This window comes from Lytechinus variegatus, chromosome 2 (assembly GCF_018143015.1).
Source record: "Lytechinus variegatus isolate NC3 chromosome 2, Lvar_3.0, whole genome shotgun sequence".
NCBI lineage: Eukaryota > Metazoa > Echinodermata > Echinoidea > Temnopleuroida > Toxopneustidae > Lytechinus > Lytechinus variegatus.
This window is the reverse complement of record NC_054741.1, coordinates 771,039-794,528: the sequence shown is the minus strand read 5'-3', so window position 1 is coordinate 794,528 and position 23,490 is coordinate 771,039. Positions and strand designations below refer to the sequence as shown.

The following is a 23,490-nucleotide window of genomic DNA, read 5'->3' as shown; positions in this document are numbered from 1 at the left end:
CCTGATTTTGTAAATAGGCGTCTTATAGACGCCTAAATAGTACACATAAGTGTATGGGATGAAATTAAGATGGTGTTTCCGGTCACTTTATATTTCAATTTTTGAAGCACTAAATAATTATTTTCGAACGCAATTTTTTCTGGGCTTCATTTTTGTAACATATCACAGACACAGGTGACAAGTGTGACCTTCTAGCTCAGATTTTTAAAAAGTCAAACCAATGTTAACCAATCACTTTAATGATGTTGAAACTAAGTTTGCATTACCAAAATAGCACAGATATTTTTTTAATGAAGAAATTAGTATTATCTGGATTACAGACTGCCTTCTAATGAACCTGTTTTCCACACAAATAAAATTAATATCATAATTCACATTTTATTTTCAAGTTTCTGACAAAAGGTATTAAGTATCAAGGCCATCTTCATCCCGCCCCCTCCATTCTGCACTAGCACTCTTATATCAAGATAATATATAATTTGTAACTGTTTTCCTGGGTAGCCACACAGTCAAGCTATGCTTATAGTGGCAACCCCTGCAATCTTCTATGATTATTTTGAATAGAAATACAATCATGTTCATATTTTTTGTCGTTAAATATTTTGTTATGTACTATGTATTTTCTTTGTTATTTTGTATTCGTAAAAGTTGCAGAAACAATAAATGAAATGAAATACTACATGCCCTCGAAAATTAATTACGCAATAAAAGTTGATGCAAAAGCTCGGACACGAGACTCATGAAAAGAAAGCAAGATGACATTGTAAATTGTTCTACGTAACACTGACATGTCACTATTTGACTCCACACGATACAACATGAATTGATTGAGAAATCAAATAGCTATGACAGAAAATTTGTGAATGCTTAAAATGCAATTATAGCAGCTGCGGGTATTAAGAAAATTAATTCGTTTCGTTAAAATTGTATGTTTTATAATTTGTAGAATTCATCCTTTAAATGCAATACATGAACAACGTTTTGCTTATCTCGGCTAATCCTCGGCGTAGATAAAGCACTTATCAGTTATCTTATCACTATTGTATCAAGCAAAGTCGGGACAACATCTTTCAAGATCCGTGTTTCATTATTATGATGCTGTCAAGCAAGGATCGTTTTAAACGAATAAATCGCACAATTTTATTATCAGTAGTGTTAATATTGAACGAGTGTAATTGCTACTGTTAAGTAGCGTATACATATCGTTATCAAACGACCGCACACATATTATGATGAAAGAGTATAGTCAATTTGTGTCGTTTGCCAAACGAGAATTTAATTCATCGCATGTGTTTGTCGACAATTTATACCCTTGGAAGCGTGGCTGAGTAACCTTAAGAAGACTTACTCAGAGTTAAAGGCCGGGTCCATCCAACAAAAAGCAGATCTGAAATAACAATATTTCAAATTCAGTTTGCCTAATTTCACAAAAGAGTTACCATGGTTACAATGAAAACTAAGGTACGATGATAATGGAATCGTTGACGGCAGGCATTCATTACATCTATAAAAATGAAAATATTTTAAACACGTTCTAATAGTTTGATTCATCTGTGAATATTTGGATTCATCATTATTTTAACCTCCATGCAGTGAAACATTCAAAAGCTCCTTTATGTCATATCTAATTAATATTCTATATATTTCATGTATTTTACCTAACGAAATTTAAGAAGGTTTGTGACATCATCTGCTCTCTAATTTGGATATCACTGGTCATGTGCTGTTTTACAAAAATATCGAAAGTATAAAATATCATAGCTTTCTCATTTTTAAATCCGATTTTGATTAAATGTTCAGTGTTATGTACTTGCTCGATTATTATTCCCAGCTACATCCACCAGGATGTAGCTGGGAACTTCAGTGGTGGTGATGCAGGATGCAGGATGGTACTTGTAGTGATTTAAGATTTCTATTTAAATCTAAGTACCTGTTTGTAATGTATGTGTATAACATTTTGTATCGAAAGGAACTGTTGCTGCGCGGGTGTGTGCGCTTAAGATATCACTATTATTATCATTTTTGGGGGATATGACTTTTAAAAGAGACGCTCCCCCATAATATTTAATCTTATTGTGTTTTTTTACTTATTACAGAAAATACAGGTTTGTGGTTAATTTTTGGTTTAGGTGTCAGTATTCTGTCTAAGATTTATGCTTACATTTATGAACGTATACCCTGTGAGATTCAATCCTTGAATAATTTTTCTAATAAATTTATAGATACAGTTTTATATCAAAACTATAAACTATTTTACAAATCTTGTTTTTATCAGTTCTCTATGAGCAGGGTAGTAAAAATATAAAATAATACATTTTAATTTTGCTGTATTTGCTGTTTTTACAGACAGTATATATATATATATATATATATTGATTATGGCAATGGGGGTATATTTTTCACCACAAACTGGTAAATAGGTTAAATTACATAAAAAATTGAACATGGTGATTGTGTTTCTTTTTTCTCCCACACCTCCCCCTCTCCCCCTTCTCCCCCTTCTCCCACTCTCTATTTATCCTTCTTCCTATTTCTTCTTCTCTCTTCATCTCTCTCCCTCTCTAATCCCCTCTCTCCATTCCTCTAAATCACAGAATTGGGCTGATAAATATCTCACGTGGGATCCTAGAGAGTATTATGACGTAGAACATCTCCGAATGCCCTCAGACGAAGTGTGGATACCCGACATAACACTAGCAAATAGGTAAATACTTCAATTTACTTAGTATAGTAGGCCTATTTTTAATAATTACCATGGTTACGATCCGTCTTTAGCTTTTGTAAAATCATAATGCGATATGAAAGTATATGCCCATAATTATGTAACTGATCATGATTCAGAGTATTATCCATTGTTTACCAAACTTTAAGCCGGCTTAAAACACGACATTTGATTATCAATATTGTTCCAATATTATATTACGCTGTAGCTAATATTGTTTTAATGATTATTGCCGAACGTGACGTGATTACCATCATTAGAAGCTGGATTATACAATAGTTTTATTACATATAACACTATTATATATTGCAGTAATGAAGTTCAGTCATTAGGTCGATTATCTCAATCAATCATATCCTTTTTTTGTTCTCGATGCCCACATCATCTTTGTCTCGCCTTAACCATCATAACGAAGTTTGGTCGAGACCTCGTGCATGTCGTGATCACTGGTCTGATGGTCTGTTACAAAACAAGGTTTATGTTCAACATGCTCCTATTTCTTTATTTATGCATCAATAATGTTCACACTTAGTACGTATGAAAACCAAATATGAGTCCATGAGAATGATGGGGTCAAAGGTCATCCAGGGGTCAAAATTTCAAATGCTTCGATGTCATGTCCATCATTTTTTAAAGGTTTTGTTCAACTTGGTTCAAACGTTCCTTGCGTAATACCACATATGTGTCGTTGAGGATCATGGGTTCAAAGATCGTCAAAGGGTCAAAAGGTCAAATTTTGTCCAACTTCCATTAATTTCTTTATTTCCGCATCAATTATGTCCATACTTAGCATTATGATCCTTGGCTAAAAACCACTTGTGAGTCCATGAGAATGGTGGGGTCAAAGGTCATTTAGGGGTCAAAATTTCAAAATGATATGAGGTCATGTCCATCTTTTTTAAGGTTTTGTTCAACTTGCTCTCGTTCTTTTCTTCAATCAATTTAGATCAAACTTGGTTTAAGTGTTCCTTGGGTAATGTGTTATAGAGGATAAGGGGTTCAAATGTCATCAAAGGGTCAAAAGGTCAAGTTTTTGTTCAACTTGCATTCACTTCTTTGTGTTCACACTTGGTACATATGATCCTTGAGTAATATCACATAATGGGGATGATGGATTTAAGAGTTATCAAGGGGTCAAAAGGTCAAATGACATGAGGTCGTGTCCATCTTTTTTTTCAAATTTGTGTTCAACTTGGAGTGCCTTTTACGAAACAATTATAAAATAATTAAACTTTTAAATGTTTTTCATCTTAGTTGTGACTTTTTTCATGATATTCATTTATTATTCCATTTACTTCTCGACATCTTACTTCTTGACCACAACCCCTTCGACGCCATTGACCACCAACTCGACGTCATTGACCAGCGCGGAGAGGGCACGTTTGATGGAGTCGACAGTGGTGAGGATCCAGCACGACGGGGAGGTCGAGTGGAGTGCTCTCATCATCGTGAAGACATTCTGTAAGATCGACTTCACCTTCTTCCCGTTCGACGAGCAGGAGTGCCTGATGACCTTTCGACCTTGGACACATCTTCACAACCACGTCCTCATGCGTTCACATGCCCCAGAGGTAGAGCGTTCCATCCCCCCCCCCCCCCCGAAAATCCCGGGTCATATTTGACCGAAAAAAAATAATCTTGATATTATGGCGATAAACCCCCCCCCCTATCCTCTCTCCAAAATTACTCATGCATGACTGATTTTTTCGAATTAATTTAGATTATTATTTTGTTTCTATATATCCTGATAATAATGATATGTTTTCCATTCATATCGTAATGTCTTTAAATTTGGGACTAAATTTATTCATTTACTTTTTCTTTTAAAACAGGGTCTCAAAGGAAGTATAACAGTATTTTAATGATTTATTTCGATTCGAAATAGATAGCCGCATTATTTTGAACCAGGTTAAGTACAAACGAAATATTCCGAACTTAATCAATTTACAACCTCAAAATATTAAAAAGAAAACTGAAGAGAAGAATGGAGAATTAAATATTTGAATCAACTTCAAAATCTACACAAAATTATCCAAGGTAATTGGAATTACATTTTTAAAATAATATTCAGAAAACTGATGAAGATAACGGGGAATGGAAGGTTGCCAAGATCCAGACCGAAGCGACAATGGAGTACCTCGACCACGGGAATTTCAGCAAGATCGACGTCACCATCCACCTCGCCCGTCGACCCTTGTTCTATATCATGAACATGATCAATCCCTGTGTCATCATCTACGCACTGACACTGCTCAGCTTCTGCCTACCCGGCGAGTCGGGGGAGAAGGTAGGGAGAAGTCCGATGAAAAGTTCGCCCGGTTGTTCTAAGATTATGATGCAACTGTGGTTTTCAAAGGAAAGAAAGCATATCCCTACTAGAACTACATACACATATAGATATATTTTTCTTAATGTTTTAACATCGGTTTAATTAATCCAAATAGTAGAGTTAGATTTATAATTCATAGTAGTTATGGAAGTAATTAGCTGTATGCCATTCTCCCTCTTATACAATAACTAAAAAAAGTTTGGATATTTTGCATTCTGATGAAGTGAAGATACTATATCATTTAGACCTAATATGAATATCAGTTACTTTTCTCTTGATTTGTATTATTGTTATAGTTGCATGCTTTATAAACATTCTGAACAATCTGATACGTGTGTCTATCTGTCTTGTCAAAGTATGTCCATCTATCAATCTATCTATCAATTTATCTATCTATCTCTATCTATCTATCTCTATCTATCTATCTTTCCATCCATCCATCCATCCATCTATCTATCTATCTATATCTATCTATCTCTATCTATCTATCTTTCCATCCACCCATCCATACATCCATCCATCTATCTATCTATCTAATTTATCTATCCATCTTTCTATCTATATTTAGTTCATCTCCCATTATTATTCTCTCCTTAGATTGCCTTGAATGTGACCATCCTTCTATCTCTAACTGTCTTCATGCTTCTCACATCTGAGATGATGCCCCCTTCGGCCGACACCATCCCGGTTATTGGTAGGTATATATACAGACTGGGCTATATAGAATGGGGCGGAGCTTTGGACGCTGGACCCCCCCCTCCCATTTCCACTAGAAAAGAAAAGAAGTAAAGTAAAGATTAAGGTCAAAAAGGGATAAGGGTGAAGTATAACATAATTTGCTCCATTTCATTAAAAAAATATATCACAAATTTAGATTTTTATTTAAAACATTATATTTGCCTCATAGTAGCCGGATAGCCCCCCCCCCATCTTTCAAAACTGAAGCTGTTATTCTGATAGGCTATTTTTTGTTATGCGGGAGTTTTTCCTATTAATGTATTGAATACAAACTGTACATCAAGTTCCATGGAAAGAATAACCATAGCAAATGGTGCGGGCGACTTTAATTACAAATTATGAAATATACACGTTTTACCATAAAATCATTATGCATCATGCAGGATTTGAGCATTGAAATAAATGAAACAATAAAAATTGTTCAATGTAAAACTGACTGAATTTATAATGTTTAAGCGGAGGTACATGCCAGCGTTGTGGAGCGTTGTGGCCCAGTGGATTAGTCTTCGGACTTTGAAATAGAGGGTCGTGGGTTCGAATCCCAGCCATGGCGTAATTTCCTTCAGCAAGAAACTGATCCACAGTGTGCTGCACTCAACCCAGGTGAGGTGAATGGGTACCGGTAGGAAGTAATTCCTTGAAAAGCTGTGTGCGCTATGAACGCCTAGCTTAGCCGGGTAATATAGGAGCGCCTTGAGCACCTAACAAGGTGGATATGTGCGCAATATAAATACCCTATACTATTCTACCACTAATAATTTTGGTAAGCAATGCTATATAAGGTGTTATGATAGCAACACATCGTGTTCTACCATAATAAGGCAAACGTGGATATTTTTTTTCCTCGAAACGAATATTGAACACAGTAATCAATGTCATTTATTCTAGCACAATATACATGGACATTATTTGTGCAATTTATTATCCACCAAAGCGTTGGGGGTACTCGACCCCCCCTCCCAAATTACAATCACCAACTTAAGCGAGAGAGAGGGGGGGGGGGTAGAAAATCATGGTGTTAAACCACGACAATGGTTTAACACAGCAATGGGCGAAGCTATTTGCGCTTGAAATATTTATTCCTCAACCGAAATTCGTCCATTTTCCTTCAAATTTACTCTTTCACAACGACTTCTAATTCAATCTTTTTTTGAAAAAACTATTTGAAATCACTCTAAAAACACAGTAAATTTTTACATAATATTTGGTAGAAAGGAAACATGCATGTTTGCATGTAGAGTGATCGCATAAAGTCTTTACATATTCATAGAAATCGATCTGATGTTGGAACGTATTGCAAAATATTAGAGTAAAGAGTTTCTCTTAGTACCTTTGTACTAAAATGAATTTAATGATAGAACGGTGATCGCAAAATTCACTTTCCTTCGATTAAACCGGTTTAAACAATAAACCTTTTTTCATAAAGACAGATGAGTGCGTGACTATCTTACATAATCAGGTAGCCTATAGAGTTTGATGATAGAGTAAATTAAATAATTTATATGAAGCGCCCCCTCTCTCCAACACCCCCCCCCCCTCTCTCTCTCTCTTTATAATCCATCTCCTCCTCCCCCCCCCCCCCCTTTCACGACATTAACCAAGTCCAGTTATCCGGGTCAGTTATAATGGTCAAGTATGCAAGAATCGCATGAGACTATACATTCATCCATTTAGTATATCTAATATATTACACAATGAACAACAATACACTAACCATAATTACTCCCATTTTCGAATTCAATAAAAACCGTGATGATCATTTTGAGGTTATGATTAATACCACCCTCGTACATAGCTTTGAAATCGCTTTCAAAGTATAGGCCTGGTTTGTTTTTGCTTTTGCAAGGGACTAACTAACCGTACGCGACGCAACCAAAACTTACTCCCCGAAGTTTCCGTTTTGACATGCATGGGTCCCGAAAGTCATCCCCCTCTTACTACGAAAGTTTTCCTCCATGTTTTGCTTTTGATTATGAACCCCAACTAAAGATAAAGACCTTAAGCTATATAAATGGGTAGTTTTTGTAGATGACATGAAGTATAACATTTATGTTAGAGATCTCGGTATATAGCTAGGATCACTACTAGAGGAATATCATTTTAAAGAAACATGGACATTTTCAGGCACTGTTCAACAGAAGGAAGTAATTATTTTCAACTTAAGGCTTATAAAGAAATGTGGGTATGAGGACGATCAAGTGATTCAAATCAGTGGACGATAATACATGTATAATGTCTCACAACGGGAGCAGAGTGACAGTTTGGTAAGAAAATAGCTGAATAAATTTACTCTAACATCATTATCAACATAAATAGTGATGACACTAACACTGTATATACAAAGAAATAAGATAAGGTTCTTAATGAACCTGTGCAAGATATTCTGTAATTGATATGTCTTAGATTTTTATTCGGAATGCTGGTAGTAGGTAGGCGTAAAAATCAAGACATTTGTGAAATGGAAGAATTAGATTTTAAAAATGGCCGCAGATAATTCATTGTGTATTCCTCATAAATAAATATCTAAATGACCGAGTCCTTTGTCAAACAAATATTTGTATTTGTCATTCACGTATTTTTTTTTATCGTTACAACAAATTGTATTTCATAATTTCTGTCAATATCATATACCATATCATACTTATATCATCGAGCCTTTATAATTGTGTTCAAATAAACTACAATTCAAATTCATGTTTATTTCCAGAAAATATGATACAAAATCATTTCATGCAGTAATAGTTTGAATTGAATTCATTTATTTTCCATTAAAAACATGCAAAATTAAGAATATACAAAAATTATAAAGTATAGAAATGAGACATACGAATGACTTATCATACTTTGAAATAAATGCAAAATAATTCGTCTTATATATACATATTAGGAAAATTGGAAGCCCATGTAAGCAGTATGCTTGTAGGGTTGGTTCACCCAGATATAATTACATTCATAAAAAAATGAATATACGTGAAAGGGGCGGAGGGAATTTTCTCTATTATTTGTTTTCTCACAGCCAGGGTCATTTCGTTTAGTGGAACCGTTACGTAAGGTTAATGAATATTCAAATTACTTAAAGTAGAACTGGACACAGTTTTAGGTCAATAGAGCAATTTTGATAGTGATAGTTGTAATAGTAGTAGTAGTAATAATAATAATAATAACATTCATAACAACAATAATAATAATAATGATAATAACAATAATAATAACAATAATAAAATAATAATAACAATAATAAAAAAATAATAATAACAATAATGATAATAATAATAATAATAAAAATATTAATAATAATAATAATAATGATATGTAAATAGCACATCTTTGCTACCCCGGCTTTAGCTCGAGCTACTCCTTCATCAGCTGTGCTCAGTGTATTCAGGTAATTAATCCTATTTGGTACCCCTTTATCCCACCTGGATTTAGAGCAGCACAATGTGGAATAATTTCTTGCTTTAGGATATAATGCAACGAATGGGATTTTGAACCCACGACCCTCTTATATTTAAAAGTCCGGAGCCACAGCGCTCCTTACTATATTTAAGCCACTGTACATAATTCATTCCCTTATGAAAAATGAAAATGAAATGAGAATCCATATTTTATTGTTCGAAATAGACATGAAATGAAATACTCCGAAAATTTGCTTTTGCCCAACCGATCGTGGGCCCAGCAGCCGCTGTGCAGCGCAAAATCGACGAGGATGTATCCCTATCCCATTTTGTGTACCTTATTGTGTTTATGAATAATAAGTCAATGTATGTGGGTGGATCAGGGACGGGGCGACGGGAACTGCCCCGAATGTTTTTTTTTGGGGGGGAGGGGGGGTTATCGTTCAGTCGGGGTCATTGGTTGAGTATAATATGAACTATTACGGCGTATACAACCAAAAATAAATACATGCTATTATTTACAGTAGAATTAGACAGAGGTTATCGCATTAATCTTGCAAACATGAACGGTTCATAAGTGTGAATGACTGTTTATCAAAGTTATTATGTAATCAGTTATAAGCGTGCGTGCTATTTGTTCATGATATCTACACGTGTCTCACTATCCAGGTAAATATTAAGAGTGTACATAGGACGGGCAGGTGGTCAAAGCTTGAATTAATAAAATATCCGTAACCACAGAAAATGTTAAAAACCACAATTAAAATGACTAATGAAATTATGTTAAATAATATCATTTACGCAGATTATATAAGTAATCATGCATAATGAGAAGATGAAACAAACACGGTGCGGGAAAATGTTTTTATAAAAAATATTGTGAATATTCATAAAGCTTGAAATAAGTTCTGTATACGAATTTTATATTTTTTCTATCCAATCTTTATTGAAAATTGTAGTAAGATGAAGTACTTTGTACTTATTAGCGATATATACTCTGTAAATACAATGCTATCTGTACTCTTTATTGATCTTATTTTTCAATGTTCTATTTATCAGTGAATAAAAATGCACTTTCCGTCCTTCTATCACCTTAAAAAACCCTGAAATCAAATATATATATATCAATTTTAGATAGTAATAATTATTCATATTTGATTAGGGTAATAACAGGGGCCGCGCATAATTCTTTTGATAATTCTTTTAGAGAGCGTTGTTGGCTCAGTCGGTGACGCGTCTGCCCGACGAACCAAAGATCGTGGGTTCGAGTCCATCCCGGGCGGATGACTGAAGCCAGTGCATTGTGTCTAAACGTCTCTCCCATGTTTCATGGATGCAGGCTATGTTACAATGGAAATGTTACACATTATGTTTATTACAGCAAAGTATCATTCAAACAAACTATGAATATCATTGAATTAATATCATGTGAATAATAATTGTTTCTCTCTTTGTTATTTCATTATCATAGCTCAATTCTACGCAGCGACCATCGTGCTTGTATCCATCTCAATTTTGTTCGCTGTCATCTCTCTCAATTTCTTTCATCGCCCCCCTGATGCACACCGTGCCCCCCTCTGGCTCCGAAAGCTCTTCTTTATCCACCTCACCCCTATTCTCTACCCATGGAGAATGTCGTGTGGTAAGTTTTTTTTCTCTTCTTTTAACACCCAGCCCCCTTTAGTGTTCCCTGCAAATCTTTCACTTGAAGTGATCTGAATATACAGCCTAAAGTTTCTGCAAATGACTTGTGTACAAAAAGGCCCTCTGAAAAAGTTTTATTTGTGCCAGTCTTGTGTGAAGACCACTTCATTTCAACCAGGCTCTGTGCCAACATAACTGCCCCTTTCATTAATATTTTGTTATTATCATTATTTATGTTTTAGTTGCTGCTTACTGATGCTTACTTTATATTGAGATTCATTTGATACGTTAGAGAATTGATATTGATTTTTTTTTCACAGAATATTACAATAAATCAGCATTCACTCAGAAAGCAAAGATGATACCTGGTCCCAGTCGTCACCATCTTTAAAAAGTTAAACATTTAATGAGTGTTTGTTAGCTGTTACTGAAATTTGCCCTGTTTTTTCTCATTTGGAATTAATCAGTGTTAATTGCTGTTCGTTCTGTGCAAATCCTTCTTCTTCCCCATATTCTTCTTTTCCTTATTGTGCCCCTTTTCGTTCTTCTTCTTCCACTTCGACGAATGATTCAATAATAATAATAATAATAATCCGCTTTTATATAGCGCTTAATCCATCGGAACGACGTTTCTAAGCGCTTTACAGATATATTATTACCCCGGTCATCGGATTCAATCAGTCATTCCCGCACACAATGTGTGCACATCCTCCACTCCCTGGGGAGTATTCCAGTCAGTCGCCTGTGAGGCGCACACAATACTGGACAAGCTACAATGACTTTCACATCCTACCGGGTACCCATTTAGCACCTGGGTCGAGAGTGGCAAAGTGTGGATTAACGCCTTGCCAAAGGACGCCAGACCGCGGTGGGATTCGAACACACGACCCTCTGTTTACAAGGCGAGAGTCAGAACCACTACACCACGGCTCCTCCACTGATCAATGTTGATCATGTGACACCAAACAATAATAATGTATTGTGTTTTAACATATTAATGGACCCATTCATGCAATTTAGAAAAGCCCAACACATGCAAACGTCTTTAATTGCTCGGTTATGGAAGCAGGAGACCGTCAAAAACACGGATATACGTCGTGTCGTAATTCAATTTACTACACGACGTAAATAATTACGTAGTGTAGCAATTCGAATTACTACACGACGTAAATAATTACGTAGTGTAGTAATTCGAATTACTACACGACGTAATTCCGAATTACTACCCAACGATTTAATGTCATGACGTTAAATGAATTAGTGTCGCTACATCAAATAATTAAGGTCGTGTAGTAATTCGAATTACTACACGACGTAAATAATTACGTAGTGTAGTAATTCCAATTACTACACTACCTAAATAATTACGTCGTGTAGTAAATAATTACTACACGACGTAATTCCGAATTACTGCTCAACGATTTAACGTCATGACGTTAAATGAATTAGTGTAGTGACGTTAAATCAACCAATGAGACCGTTCGTTATATGAGCGCAATGCGAAGAGCTGAGACTACAGAGTATTGTACAGGAACGTACCGGCAGGAAGTTAGTTGGATGTTCGACATTTGATGTTCAAACTGTGAAGTTGGTTTGATATTCAGGTTCGATATTCAAACGCCTGTGAAGCTGGACCAATATTGCCACGGACCCGATCCGCATAGTACTGCCCCCCCCCAAAAAAAAGTTCTACAACCGAGAACAATAGGAAATGATAAAAGGAAAGAAAGGAAAGAAAGATGAAAGATACGTTATTTTATGCATACCATGTCAAAATCAATCTCAAAGTTAAAGGTGTTTTTTTTTCTCGCTGGCTCGAGACGTTATTACGAAGCAAATTTTTGCTGCATGCGCCATTGTGTGCCCCCTCTTTTTGTTCTTATCACGCATTGAGCTTCGCCCTAATGCTCGGGCACAATCATAAAACATCCTGTTCATACAATGATATGACCCCTCCGTTCTCCCTTCTCTTAGTCTCCCGTTCCCCCTCCTTTTCTTTCCAATCTCCCCCTTTCGCTTCTCTCTCTCCTATTATGTATTCTCTCTTTCCTTGTTTTTTTTTACTCTATCCACTGGCGGCACCAAGAGATTAGTCAGGAACGTGGTTCCCCATGCTTGAAATATTCCGTTTTGTTAATTTTAGCCCCCTGTTAATGTGCATGCGCCGGGTAACCGAGTCAAGTTCTACAAGTTAGGGTAGGTGGTTACCCCGGATAGACCGTCGGGATATTCCTGGGGGCCCCTTGGAAAAAATAAACAAAATGCGATAAATAGCCCTTTATTCCTTTAATTTTGTTAATTTGAGCCCCCTCAGTGTGCATGCACCGAGTCAAACTAGTGTTTATATGGTTGCCCGAGTCGATTTCTACAAGTTAAGATACGTGTTACACCGGCTAGGCCGTCGGGGTATCCCTGGGCACGCCAGTGTTGTTATGGTTGCCCGAGACGTGTTGCACCTGTAAAACCCCTTAGCTTTCAAAACCCCTGAATATATTTGAATATCGAATGTTGGTCCAGCTTCACAGGCGTTTGAATATCGAACCTGAATATCAAACCAACTTCACAGTTTGAATATCAAATGTCGAACATCCAACTAACTTCCTGCCGGTACGTTCCTGTACAATACTCTGTAGTCTCAGCTCTTCGCATTGCGCTCATATAACGAACGGTCTCATTGGTTGATTTAACGTCACTACACTAATTCATTTAACGTCATGACGTTAAATCGTTGAGCAGTAATTCGGAATTACGTCGTGTAGTAATTATTTACTACACGACGTAATTATTTAGGTAGTGTAGTAATTGGAATTACTACACTACGTAATTATTTACGTCGTGTAGTAATTCGAATTACTACACGACCTTAATTATTTGATGTAGCGACACTAATTCATTTAACGTCATGACATTAAATCGTTGGGCAGTAATTCGGAATTACGTCGTGTAGTAATTCGAATTACTACACTACGTAATTATTTACGTCGTGTAGTAATTCGAATTGCTACACTACGTAATTATTTACGTCGTGTAGTAAATTGAATTACGACACGACGTATATCCGTGTTTTTGACGGTCTCCTGCTTCCATACTCGGTAGCACATGTCTGCATATAGTACACCTGGCCTACCCAATGTACAAGAAAACACAATACGAAGTCTAGTGTTTAACAAAATAAAGATTGTGTTATGTGCATGAAAATGCCAAACTTAATATTTCTTTGATTGAACAAGCAACTTTATCATGTATGTCGAGTTTTTTATGTATTCAATTTTCATTAAAAACAGTTGCAGTAAAAAGATAAAACTGAAATGTATTAAAATTCTATCAAATCGATTGGTCTTATGCTGTTCTCAAAGCAATCAAGGAAACTCGAACAAATTATTCACTTTAATAAGCTGCACTAAGAATAAAATCAATTTAGCATATACCAAATGAAACAAAAATCTCCTCGTGATTTTTGCAAAGGAAACTTGTATTAGTGTATGATATTTCAACGCAATATGCTCAGAATAAATTTACAAATGTAAGTTTAAGAAAAATGAAAAAAAAAGCATTCAAACCTCTAAAACTTTTAGCATTGCCTTTTGAAACAAAGTAACTTCCTGTTAATCTGAATTTCAGGCGTATTAATTTAGTCTCCAGAACTGATAACGTTCGCGAGATAAGGACGACAACAATTCCACGAAACTCCACAGCAACACATGCAACTCCAGAGAAACTGTTAGGAGGGGAAATGCCTTCAGAATATATTTTAGAATACAAAGTTAATGTCTAATTAGAAAGAAATATGACTATTTTTTTTTCTTAAGTAAGTGAACGATAAACTTATTTCCTGTTTGTTTGTTTGTTTTTGGTTTTGTTTTTATGTGAAAGGGAGTCTATAGTATAGTATAGTATTGTTTAAAGCCGTGATTTAATTGTTAGCATGTTCTTTACAATTTCTTTGATCATTTCACACAAACTGCACTAATAAATTAATTTATATAAACATTCATTTATCCATTACTTATTTATTTATTCATTCAATCATTTTATTAAAATATATTTTCAGGATGAATAATTAATATCACAGGCTGTTTTACATAATGTTCTTGCAAAATGCACGAGGGTACACAATTTCAGAGAGAGCAAATTATTTCTAAAAGTATACTACTTGTACCATTTTGCAACAACATTATGTTCTTGAGATCCACCATACCTGTAAGACCTCCTAACAGTTCGCCAATCAATGTACAACACTCGGTCATCATCACAAACCCCTCTTCACATCCCCCGGACATTCAAATTGGAAGGTGATAGGTCATTTTCTGTATATTTTGCCCCCAAATATTGGAATAGATTACCCCATAAACTTATACAATGTTCTTCTATTGATGTGTTCAAGAAGATGCCTAAATCTCATTTGTTTTAACATGTTTGATACATTGCAAGTAGTGTTTCAGTTTGTGTAGTTCTGTTTTAAATTTTCACCGATTGTATTTGTTTTGTCATTTGTACAGCGCTTTGTAACTGTTGAAAAAGTGCTTAACATGCTTAATAAGTAGTTATCATTTATATTATCATTATTATCATCTGCTTACTGTTTGCAAGTGAGAACATAAGAAACAAAAGACAACATAATAAGAAGAAAAACCATTGGGGTAAACGGAATTACTCAAATGGTAAAGACCGGAGTAGATGTATAACATAATTATTTACAAGTTAGTGTAGTATAATCAACTTGAATAAAAGAAGACAAATAGAATATGAAATAGGTTATGTAAAGGCAACGAACACACAAATGTATAATAATTATATCAATCATGAAAAGCCATATGCGTAAAAAGGGCCCACTTTTATTGATTAAATGTTCAAAAAACGCCATATTTGTTTTGGGCTACCACCATAGATGTTAAAAGAACACCGGATAGTGTTCAAACAACATCGGTTTGTTTCTGATTTGGTCATAACATAAATTGATATCATGCTGGAATTTTTGGCAGTGCCTTATTTGTTTTATTTCTAGGTTTTCGTAACATTTCAATAGGCGGTCTATCGCCTCCACGTAATCGAATCGAATGATAAATGCCTTGTTCGGTATGAACAGAACTGATGTCCTAATTACCCCTCACTGCATGCTACCCCGCCCCACCATCTCCCATCTCATTTTTAAAATTTTTACTATTATGTATTGTTTTCACTTTGTATAAGTTGTCCTGCCTAAGCACTGTCTATGTATGTATTACTTTTTTGTTGATTCATGTTTTCTTTTATATACGTCTGTGGTTTCAGTATTGTATGTTTGTATTTTCAAATGTATATGCACTGGATCCCTCAGAAGAACAGCCTGTGGCTGAAGAGGGTCAATTCAGCCTACGAGTGGAGAATAAATATAGACATTAAACAGTTAAATAAAATTATATAATTTTATGAACACTCGAGGCAGCCTGGGGACCCAAGCCGTTGCATCTGACCGAACTTTAGTCCATTTTTTTTCTTATCTTTCGCGCCTTTTGTAGTTGATTAAAAGCTGATATAAGGAAGTACTTGAGTTTGAAAATATATTTTTCACTGTTCTCACGCAGGGGTAATGTCGACATATAGAAAGAGAAACTCGCGGCGACAAAACTAAACTATTGAGAATAAATTACTCCGAGGACAAAAGACACGAAGTCCTTGTCTATCATATAGCACACAACATGTAATTAACCCTACACTCTTCAAAATAAAGATCCCAGACCCCTGATTAATGCAGTGCTTTAAGAAATAGAATTTCAAGGAAGAGAAAAAAAATTGTGTTAATGGTGGACATAAAAACTTTGAATCTCATCCTTGGCTCTTTTTAATTATGAATCGAAAGAGAAAATTAGCACCACCCTCGTTATTAGTTTCGAATGGGAGTGATGTGCTGTTATCTAAGTATTATTTTGCCACCCTTTTGCACGTGTCTGTCTTTCCTCTCTTCCAGTGATTGATATATTCTCTTTCTATTTTAATGAAGTTTATTTAATTTACATCTATTTATGTGTAAGCTTCCTTGTAGGCTTTTTTTCTTGAAACAACGTTGATCACCAGCTGCTTAGTCATGTTAGTCATACTTTAAAATGACAAATAATGTTTTATCATGACTCCATGTAATGTGATATATCTTTACAACATATTTGGTATCTTAAGCGTGACTCTGACTCTATAATGAATAAATTTTCAGCACACCACTCCTATCACACCCCACCCACCCCCTCTCCCATCACCCCCCCCCCCCTCTCTCTCTCTCGTCGGACTAGTGTTACATATCGTAATTTATTTAGCTAATTTTGAACACGCAACATGATATTTTCCAGTTTGATATATCCAAGTCAAAAAATGAATTTTCTCACTCCCTAACCGGTTCCAGGGAGATTATAACATTATCTAATTAATGCATTTCGGATTTGCTAATTAAAGGACAAGTCCATCCCAACAAAAAGTTGACTTGAAACATGAAATTATTAAATAATTTAAACAACAAAAAAAAAAATAAATAGTGAGTGTTGGACATCATTGACTGTCTCATTTACATGTCACTGAGTTGTTTATACCACTGTTTTGTAAAAAAATAAGCGAAATTTTAAATGTCATAACTTTCTTATTTTACATCCGATTTTGATCAAATTTTCAGCATAATGCTTGTTTGATTTTTCTCTATTATTCAAATCAACATTTTCCTGGGTGGACTTGACCTTTAATGTTCAAGAACTTTACAGTTTCCGGTAAGATAATGGTGCAAAAAAATGTTAGTTGTGACCATAGGTGGAAATAATGATAATCAACAATTAATATACCTGCTTTTATAGCGCTTAGTACTTATTCTATCAGAAGTCAGCGCTTTACAGTAATGCAGTATAATTACCCTGGCTTTGGCAGAGCAGCAGTATAGGGCGCTGCGTTTCAAGGAATAATTTCTTACCTGGTACCCATTACCTCACCTGGGTTGAGTGCAGCACATTGTGCATACATTTATTGCCGAAGGAAATACGTCATGGCTAGGAATCGTCCCTCAGATCATGGACCGAGGTACATGCTCAGATTGAAAGACGAGTGTCATAACCACTAGACCACGACGTACCCCAAAAATAAACAAATGAAAGTTTTGGTCCCCGTGTCATACTTGTTATAATAAGAAATTTGAAAAAAAAAAGTTCAGTCAGAGTCACACATATTAAAATTACAACGTGGTAAAACATCACACTGTAACAATTAGGTTTCATTCAGTTATTCTGTAGGCATATTTTCCAACGGAGTGGCGTAATGATTATGAGTCAAATGTGACGTATGAGCAAACTTATAGTATGTCTAGAGTGAGAGAACCTTTTTCCATTTTAGATATAAGTTTGTGGTATATTTTGACATAATGTATTGAAAGATAATATCTGTCTATCTCCTTGCATTTTCTCTCTGTTTCTCCTTCTTTTTCATAGTCAGCCCCGTCCCTCTATCTACGCCAGCATTATAAGACACTCTTAGAAAAAAGGGTGCCAATTGGAACCCTTCCTTCCCGTATAAACACAATCATCGAGAAAAGGGTCCCCCCAAACATGCAAAAAAGGTTCTTTACGTGCTCTAGAACCTTAAATGATTTATAAAGAACCTAAAAATGTTCCATTATGGCTCTTAAAGGTAATTTAGAACCTTTTAGGGCACCTGTAAATGTTCAAATTTTGGGACACGCATAGAACTCTCTAAGAACCATTAATTCTAAGAGTATGTGCAAATGAGTGGCAAATAATATGAATTGGACACATTTCATGGTTATTATCACAGATTTAAACCTGATTTATTCCTTTACAGCCAAGAATGGTGAAGGGGCTGACCTTCGTCGTATTATGGATTGCAACGGGGATGTGGTAGGCCCGATAAAGGTGGCTACCTACCAGTCACACCAGACCCCTTCTAGCCCGAAACTCCTGCCTGCCGCTACTCGACGTCTCGCTAAGCACCACGAGAGTTGCGGCATCACTGATACGAACTTTGTAAGTGCTGTATTATATTTATTTTGGTGTTGTTTTGTCTTGATGTTGTCTTTGGTGTCGCTGCTGGTTATCTGACTGATGAATGACAGTTTGTTACCCTTAACTATACTGGAATTTTGTTTAGAAATTAGAAGAACATGAAGAAAAATGGTTGATACTGATTTGTTTATTTCGTAAACATTTATGAATCCCTATTTACGGACATTATATTTCATATTATTGTGTATTACATACTTTTTTCGATGAATTGAAATAAAACTTTGTTTTGTACCAATTTATTATTCTCATTTATCTTATTTCAATGAATGTATAGAAATTGTTTTTATATTTTCTGCTATTTTCTATGGATATGATTACATAGGAAACTTGGATCAATTATCTAATTATTTCTTTTATTTGTACGGGATGTGGATTAGGTCATGAGTTCAGGGAGGGGTCTTCGATGTCTTGGTAACAATATATCATAATTATTGTTTGATTTTAAGAAATCAATCATATCAAACTTGTACTTGATATCCGGGAAAACGTCTGATTGCTTGTTTCATCAAAGCATGTTTTAATTCCGATTGAGTGTGATCACCCATCACCCTTTCCCATATATATGTATAATTGACCACTATTCAAAACAAGATGTCAACGTTTGTATTTCTAGTGCCAAGCCACAATGTTGAGATGTAGTTGATTGACAGATAAATGGAGACTTTTGAGCCACGAGGTCCGGGGTTCGAATTATTTGCAATATATTTTGGGGGGTCATAAATGCCATTTACCACATGAGGGTGGCAAATGTTGATAAAAGCCCAGTGGGATTTGAACCCCGGACTTGGCGGTTCAAAGTCTTGACACGTACATGTATAATATCCACCGATCAACACAACTAACAAAATTACATTATTTGGTATTACACCTTGAATCACAATGAGCATTAAAACAAATGACATTATTATTATTATAGCTCAGCTTTACACTGTAATAACAAAATAGTTGAGAATTATGTTTGCATTAAATGACTGGTTGAATCGGATGACCGGAGTATAAGAAAATCGGTAAACGCTTAGATACATAGGCTTACATTATTGGTCTTGGGGGCCTTGTAAATATTTGGATTTTTATCTCCATTTTTATTATTCTGACTTAAAAAATATAAACAAATTGATATTTTTTCATTGTTTTTCGTCCAGATCCCTCAGCATTTCGCGGAATGCTTCTCAAACCTTTTACCTGACAGCCATGGCCCTACACAAAATTTCTTTCGGGGGGGGGGGGGGGACAAGACGCAAAAACAATTTTGAAAAAAAAACGAAAAGCGAGGAATCGAAGCGACTGACATTGTTAAGGAGACACTTTTGCATTTTCTTAAGTGAAATCAAAGGATTTGTCCACCCCTTTAGTGATTTTTTTTGACAATTTTCATAAAAAATGTAAGTTTTCTAAATTTTGTGGGGCAACTAGCCCTACCCCCTATGCTACGAGGGGCCATGCTGATAACCTAAGGAGGAAGACCTTTTCAATACCACTTGTTATGTTGAAAATGAAATAAAATTAATTGAATTGAAATTGAAAAAAAAATTGAATATGAAACGCGACCCGTTGCCGGATTCTTGGACAACTTCTTTCCCGATGCAGCCATCGGGAAGCGTCGGGTCTCGATCGCTGTAGATCTGTTGCAGCCAAAATTATAATTTGTTTGAAGATCTATTGCTGCTACTTTGATAATCTAAATCATTTTTGTTAGAAGAAAACAAGTGCATAAAATGGTACTTGTAGATATATTGGTAACTTAATGCTATTAATTTATTCCCGACTTAATCAACATTCATACAGTATCAATAATTGTGAATAGGGCCTATATATAATTGGTAACAAACGAAAATAAATCAAGTTTTTGCCAGTCAAAATAATTTTTATAAAAAGCCTCAAAGTTTCGACGATTCTTCATCTTCTTAAGGAGTATGTGTGTCTCGTATTCGGAAAATCGCCACCTTTCCTAAACTGACTTCCCCTATTTTCCATTTGACCTCATGCCACATGGTCTCGTTCCAGTTCGTCTACAACTTTGTATACTTACAATTTATTGTGATTTTGCCCATTTACCATTTTGTCTAATTTACAGTTAGGCCGTACCCATTTCGTTAAATATCCACTCAGTTTAAAACCTCTCAATCTACATCATCTATGGTTAGATGAGCGGTTCATGAATTAAAAATTTACTTTGCAACTTGCATAGCGTAAAGTCAACGAAGTGAAAATTATACCATCTTGGCATTAGACTAATTTCGAAATAGAGTAAGTAGATATTAGACCAACCGAGGTGTAGATTGAATGGCAAAGAGACCAAATTGATGATAGGCCGAATGTTTGTTCTTAACCTCTTCAACAGCCGTTTTTGTTACATCATTGTTTTTATCACGATCGTTGATTGATACTGATACATAATATCTTTATCCTTACAATAAGATTCTCAGGAATGCAATTATGAACTTAACCAAAATTGAGTACAATTTCCAAACTGATAAGATTATAAAATAATCATATTTATTATAATTCATAGGGATCGCACGTTTCATGAAAGGTCTTATCGGACGTTGTATCTAAAAGTTACCATACTAACAGTGCTTCTTAAGTGACCCAAATCAAGGAAAGCTGTCAATTCTGCCAGCTTATCAGACGACAGACATGAAAAACAAAATGTTGACGAAATTTCACAAAGGCAATAAATTTGTCTAGATAATTGTCAAATCGAAGAAATTTCGAGTGATCGGTTTTATAAAACGATTTATGTTTTTTTTTAATTATTATTATTGTGTCTTCTACATGTTCTATTTACGACCAGAACGGATCATCGGCCTACGCCAACGGACGTCCTCTGGACAACGTAAACGGAGTCGCTGCCAACCACGCCAACAACCCCGTCACCACTATCACTTGCACAAGTTGCAATGGCGCCATCAAGCGGCAGCTTGGGAACATATCCGAAGACCTTCACTCAATGATTGAAGATAGACAGATGGAGGAAGAAAAGGAGAGTATCATCACAGAATGGAAGAAGATGGCGCATGTTTTCGATCGCTTGGGACTTGTACTCTTCATCTTGGCTACTGTCATTCTCGCTATTATCCTCGGGAATAGGTTGGGTGAAGAACCTACTGATGTCTAGAACAAAAGTTTTTTTAGGAGCAACATACTAGATTGAGAAGAAAGTACAACATTAAAAGTTAAGATTCATAACAACAAAGCTGTTGAACCGCGTATGAATACTTTGGTGTATCGGTATTCCATTGAGGGTGACATTGGTGTTAGCTTGGCTCTGGTGTTAGGGCAACACGGTATACTCCAATGAAACTAACACTATACGCTTTACACCAAACACAAAGTGGGAGATAACAAAAGATTAAAAAAAAGGAAAATTGGTCAAAATCGGTCTATATAAGATAAAGCTGACTTCTCCTTCGACGTTATACATTCATTACTAATGAATTGATTTACAAATGTATATATGTTTTGCCTGCAATAATAAAGATGCATCTCCATTATTCGTGAATAACAATCGGTAAAAGGAAATTCACGTATAATCACATTGGAAACTTTTTGTCGGAGAAGAAAGTCACGCCGTGTTGGAATTTTCTTGTTCAATATTTTATAATGCGACCAGTCTGCCTTTTTTTATTTTAGAATTTAGGGGCAATTTTTGATCCCCATATGGCTGCCAGTGAACTTATGGGTCGCTGGGTAAGATGCTATTGTACCTACTGGACATTTTTTTAAATATTTATTCATAGGTTTGAAATATATGTCAAGATAAACATGGTGTCTTGTCAATAATGGATCCATTGAAGGGAGACAGTGTTAAGAAGACGACGACGCTGAAGAAGAGGAAGAAGAAGAAGGAGGAGGAGAAGGAGAAAAAGAAGAAGAAGAAGATAAAGAAGAAGAAGGAGGAGAAGGAGAAAAAAAAAGAAGAAGCAGAAGATAAAGATAAAGAAGAAGAAGAAGAAGAAGAAGGAAGAGAAGAAGAAGAAGATGAAGAAGGAGGAGGAGAAGGAGAAAAAGAAGAAAAAGAAGAAAAAGAAAAAGAAGAAGAAGAAGGAGGAGGAGAAGAAGAAGAAGAAGGAGAGGGAAAGGGAGAAGAAGAAGAAGGAGAAGAAGAAGGAGAAGGAGAAGAAATAGAAGAAGAAAAAGAAGAAAAAGAAAAGGAATAAGGAGGAGGAGGAGAAGAAGAAGAAGAAGAAGAAGGAGGAGGAGGAGGAGAAGAAGAAGAAGAAGAAAAGAAAAAAGAAGGACAAGGAGGAGGGGTAGGACAAAATAAAGAACAAGAAAGATAATTTACCAAACAACAAGACGAGGTCTCCCAGAATGATAATGGGAAAAATATAACAATTACAATAAAAAAAATATGAAGAAAAATAGGAGGAAATAAAGAATAAACTCGAAAATGCACCTGAAATGGAATATGCGATCAGAAAGATTAAGTATTCATCAATTTAGAATACCGTTGTGGAATAGTACAGGTAACAAACATTTCTCGGTAAACGAGAGTAAACTTTTCTTGGAACCACACTGGTATGCAGTATCTACATGTATACTTGGCGTACTCAGAAGGAACGACAACTATTTACACCAATCACAGATAATCATATCTTATCACTTCAAAGCACATTTTTTTCGTCATTTTTT

General features: G+C 35.4%; 1 protein-coding gene across 2 annotated transcripts in view; it reads left to right on the top strand.

Annotated features, from left to right (window-relative positions):
* Positions 1-22,721, top strand: part of LOC121407015 (neuronal acetylcholine receptor subunit alpha-10-like) — a 39,106-nt gene extending 16,385 nt beyond the window's left edge. Inside the window, exons 4-10 of one of the 2 annotated variants that reach the window (XM_041597906.1) lie at positions 2,595-2,704; positions 4,089-4,293; positions 4,794-5,009; positions 5,649-5,745; positions 10,656-10,826; positions 18,635-18,816; positions 21,671-22,721. In XM_041597906.1, coding sequence (XP_041453840.1) covers positions 2,595-2,704; positions 4,089-4,293; positions 4,794-5,009; positions 5,649-5,745; positions 10,656-10,826; positions 18,635-18,816; positions 21,671-21,973 — 1,284 coding nt within the window. In that variant the 3' untranslated portion in view covers positions 21,974-22,721. Of the gene's footprint in view, positions 1-2,594; positions 2,705-4,088; positions 4,294-4,793; positions 5,010-5,648; positions 5,746-10,655; positions 10,827-18,634; positions 18,817-21,649 lie in introns of both variants that reach the window. The other variant, XM_041597905.1, reaches the window with a different exon arrangement.
* Positions 22,722-23,490: the final 769 nt, after the last annotated feature.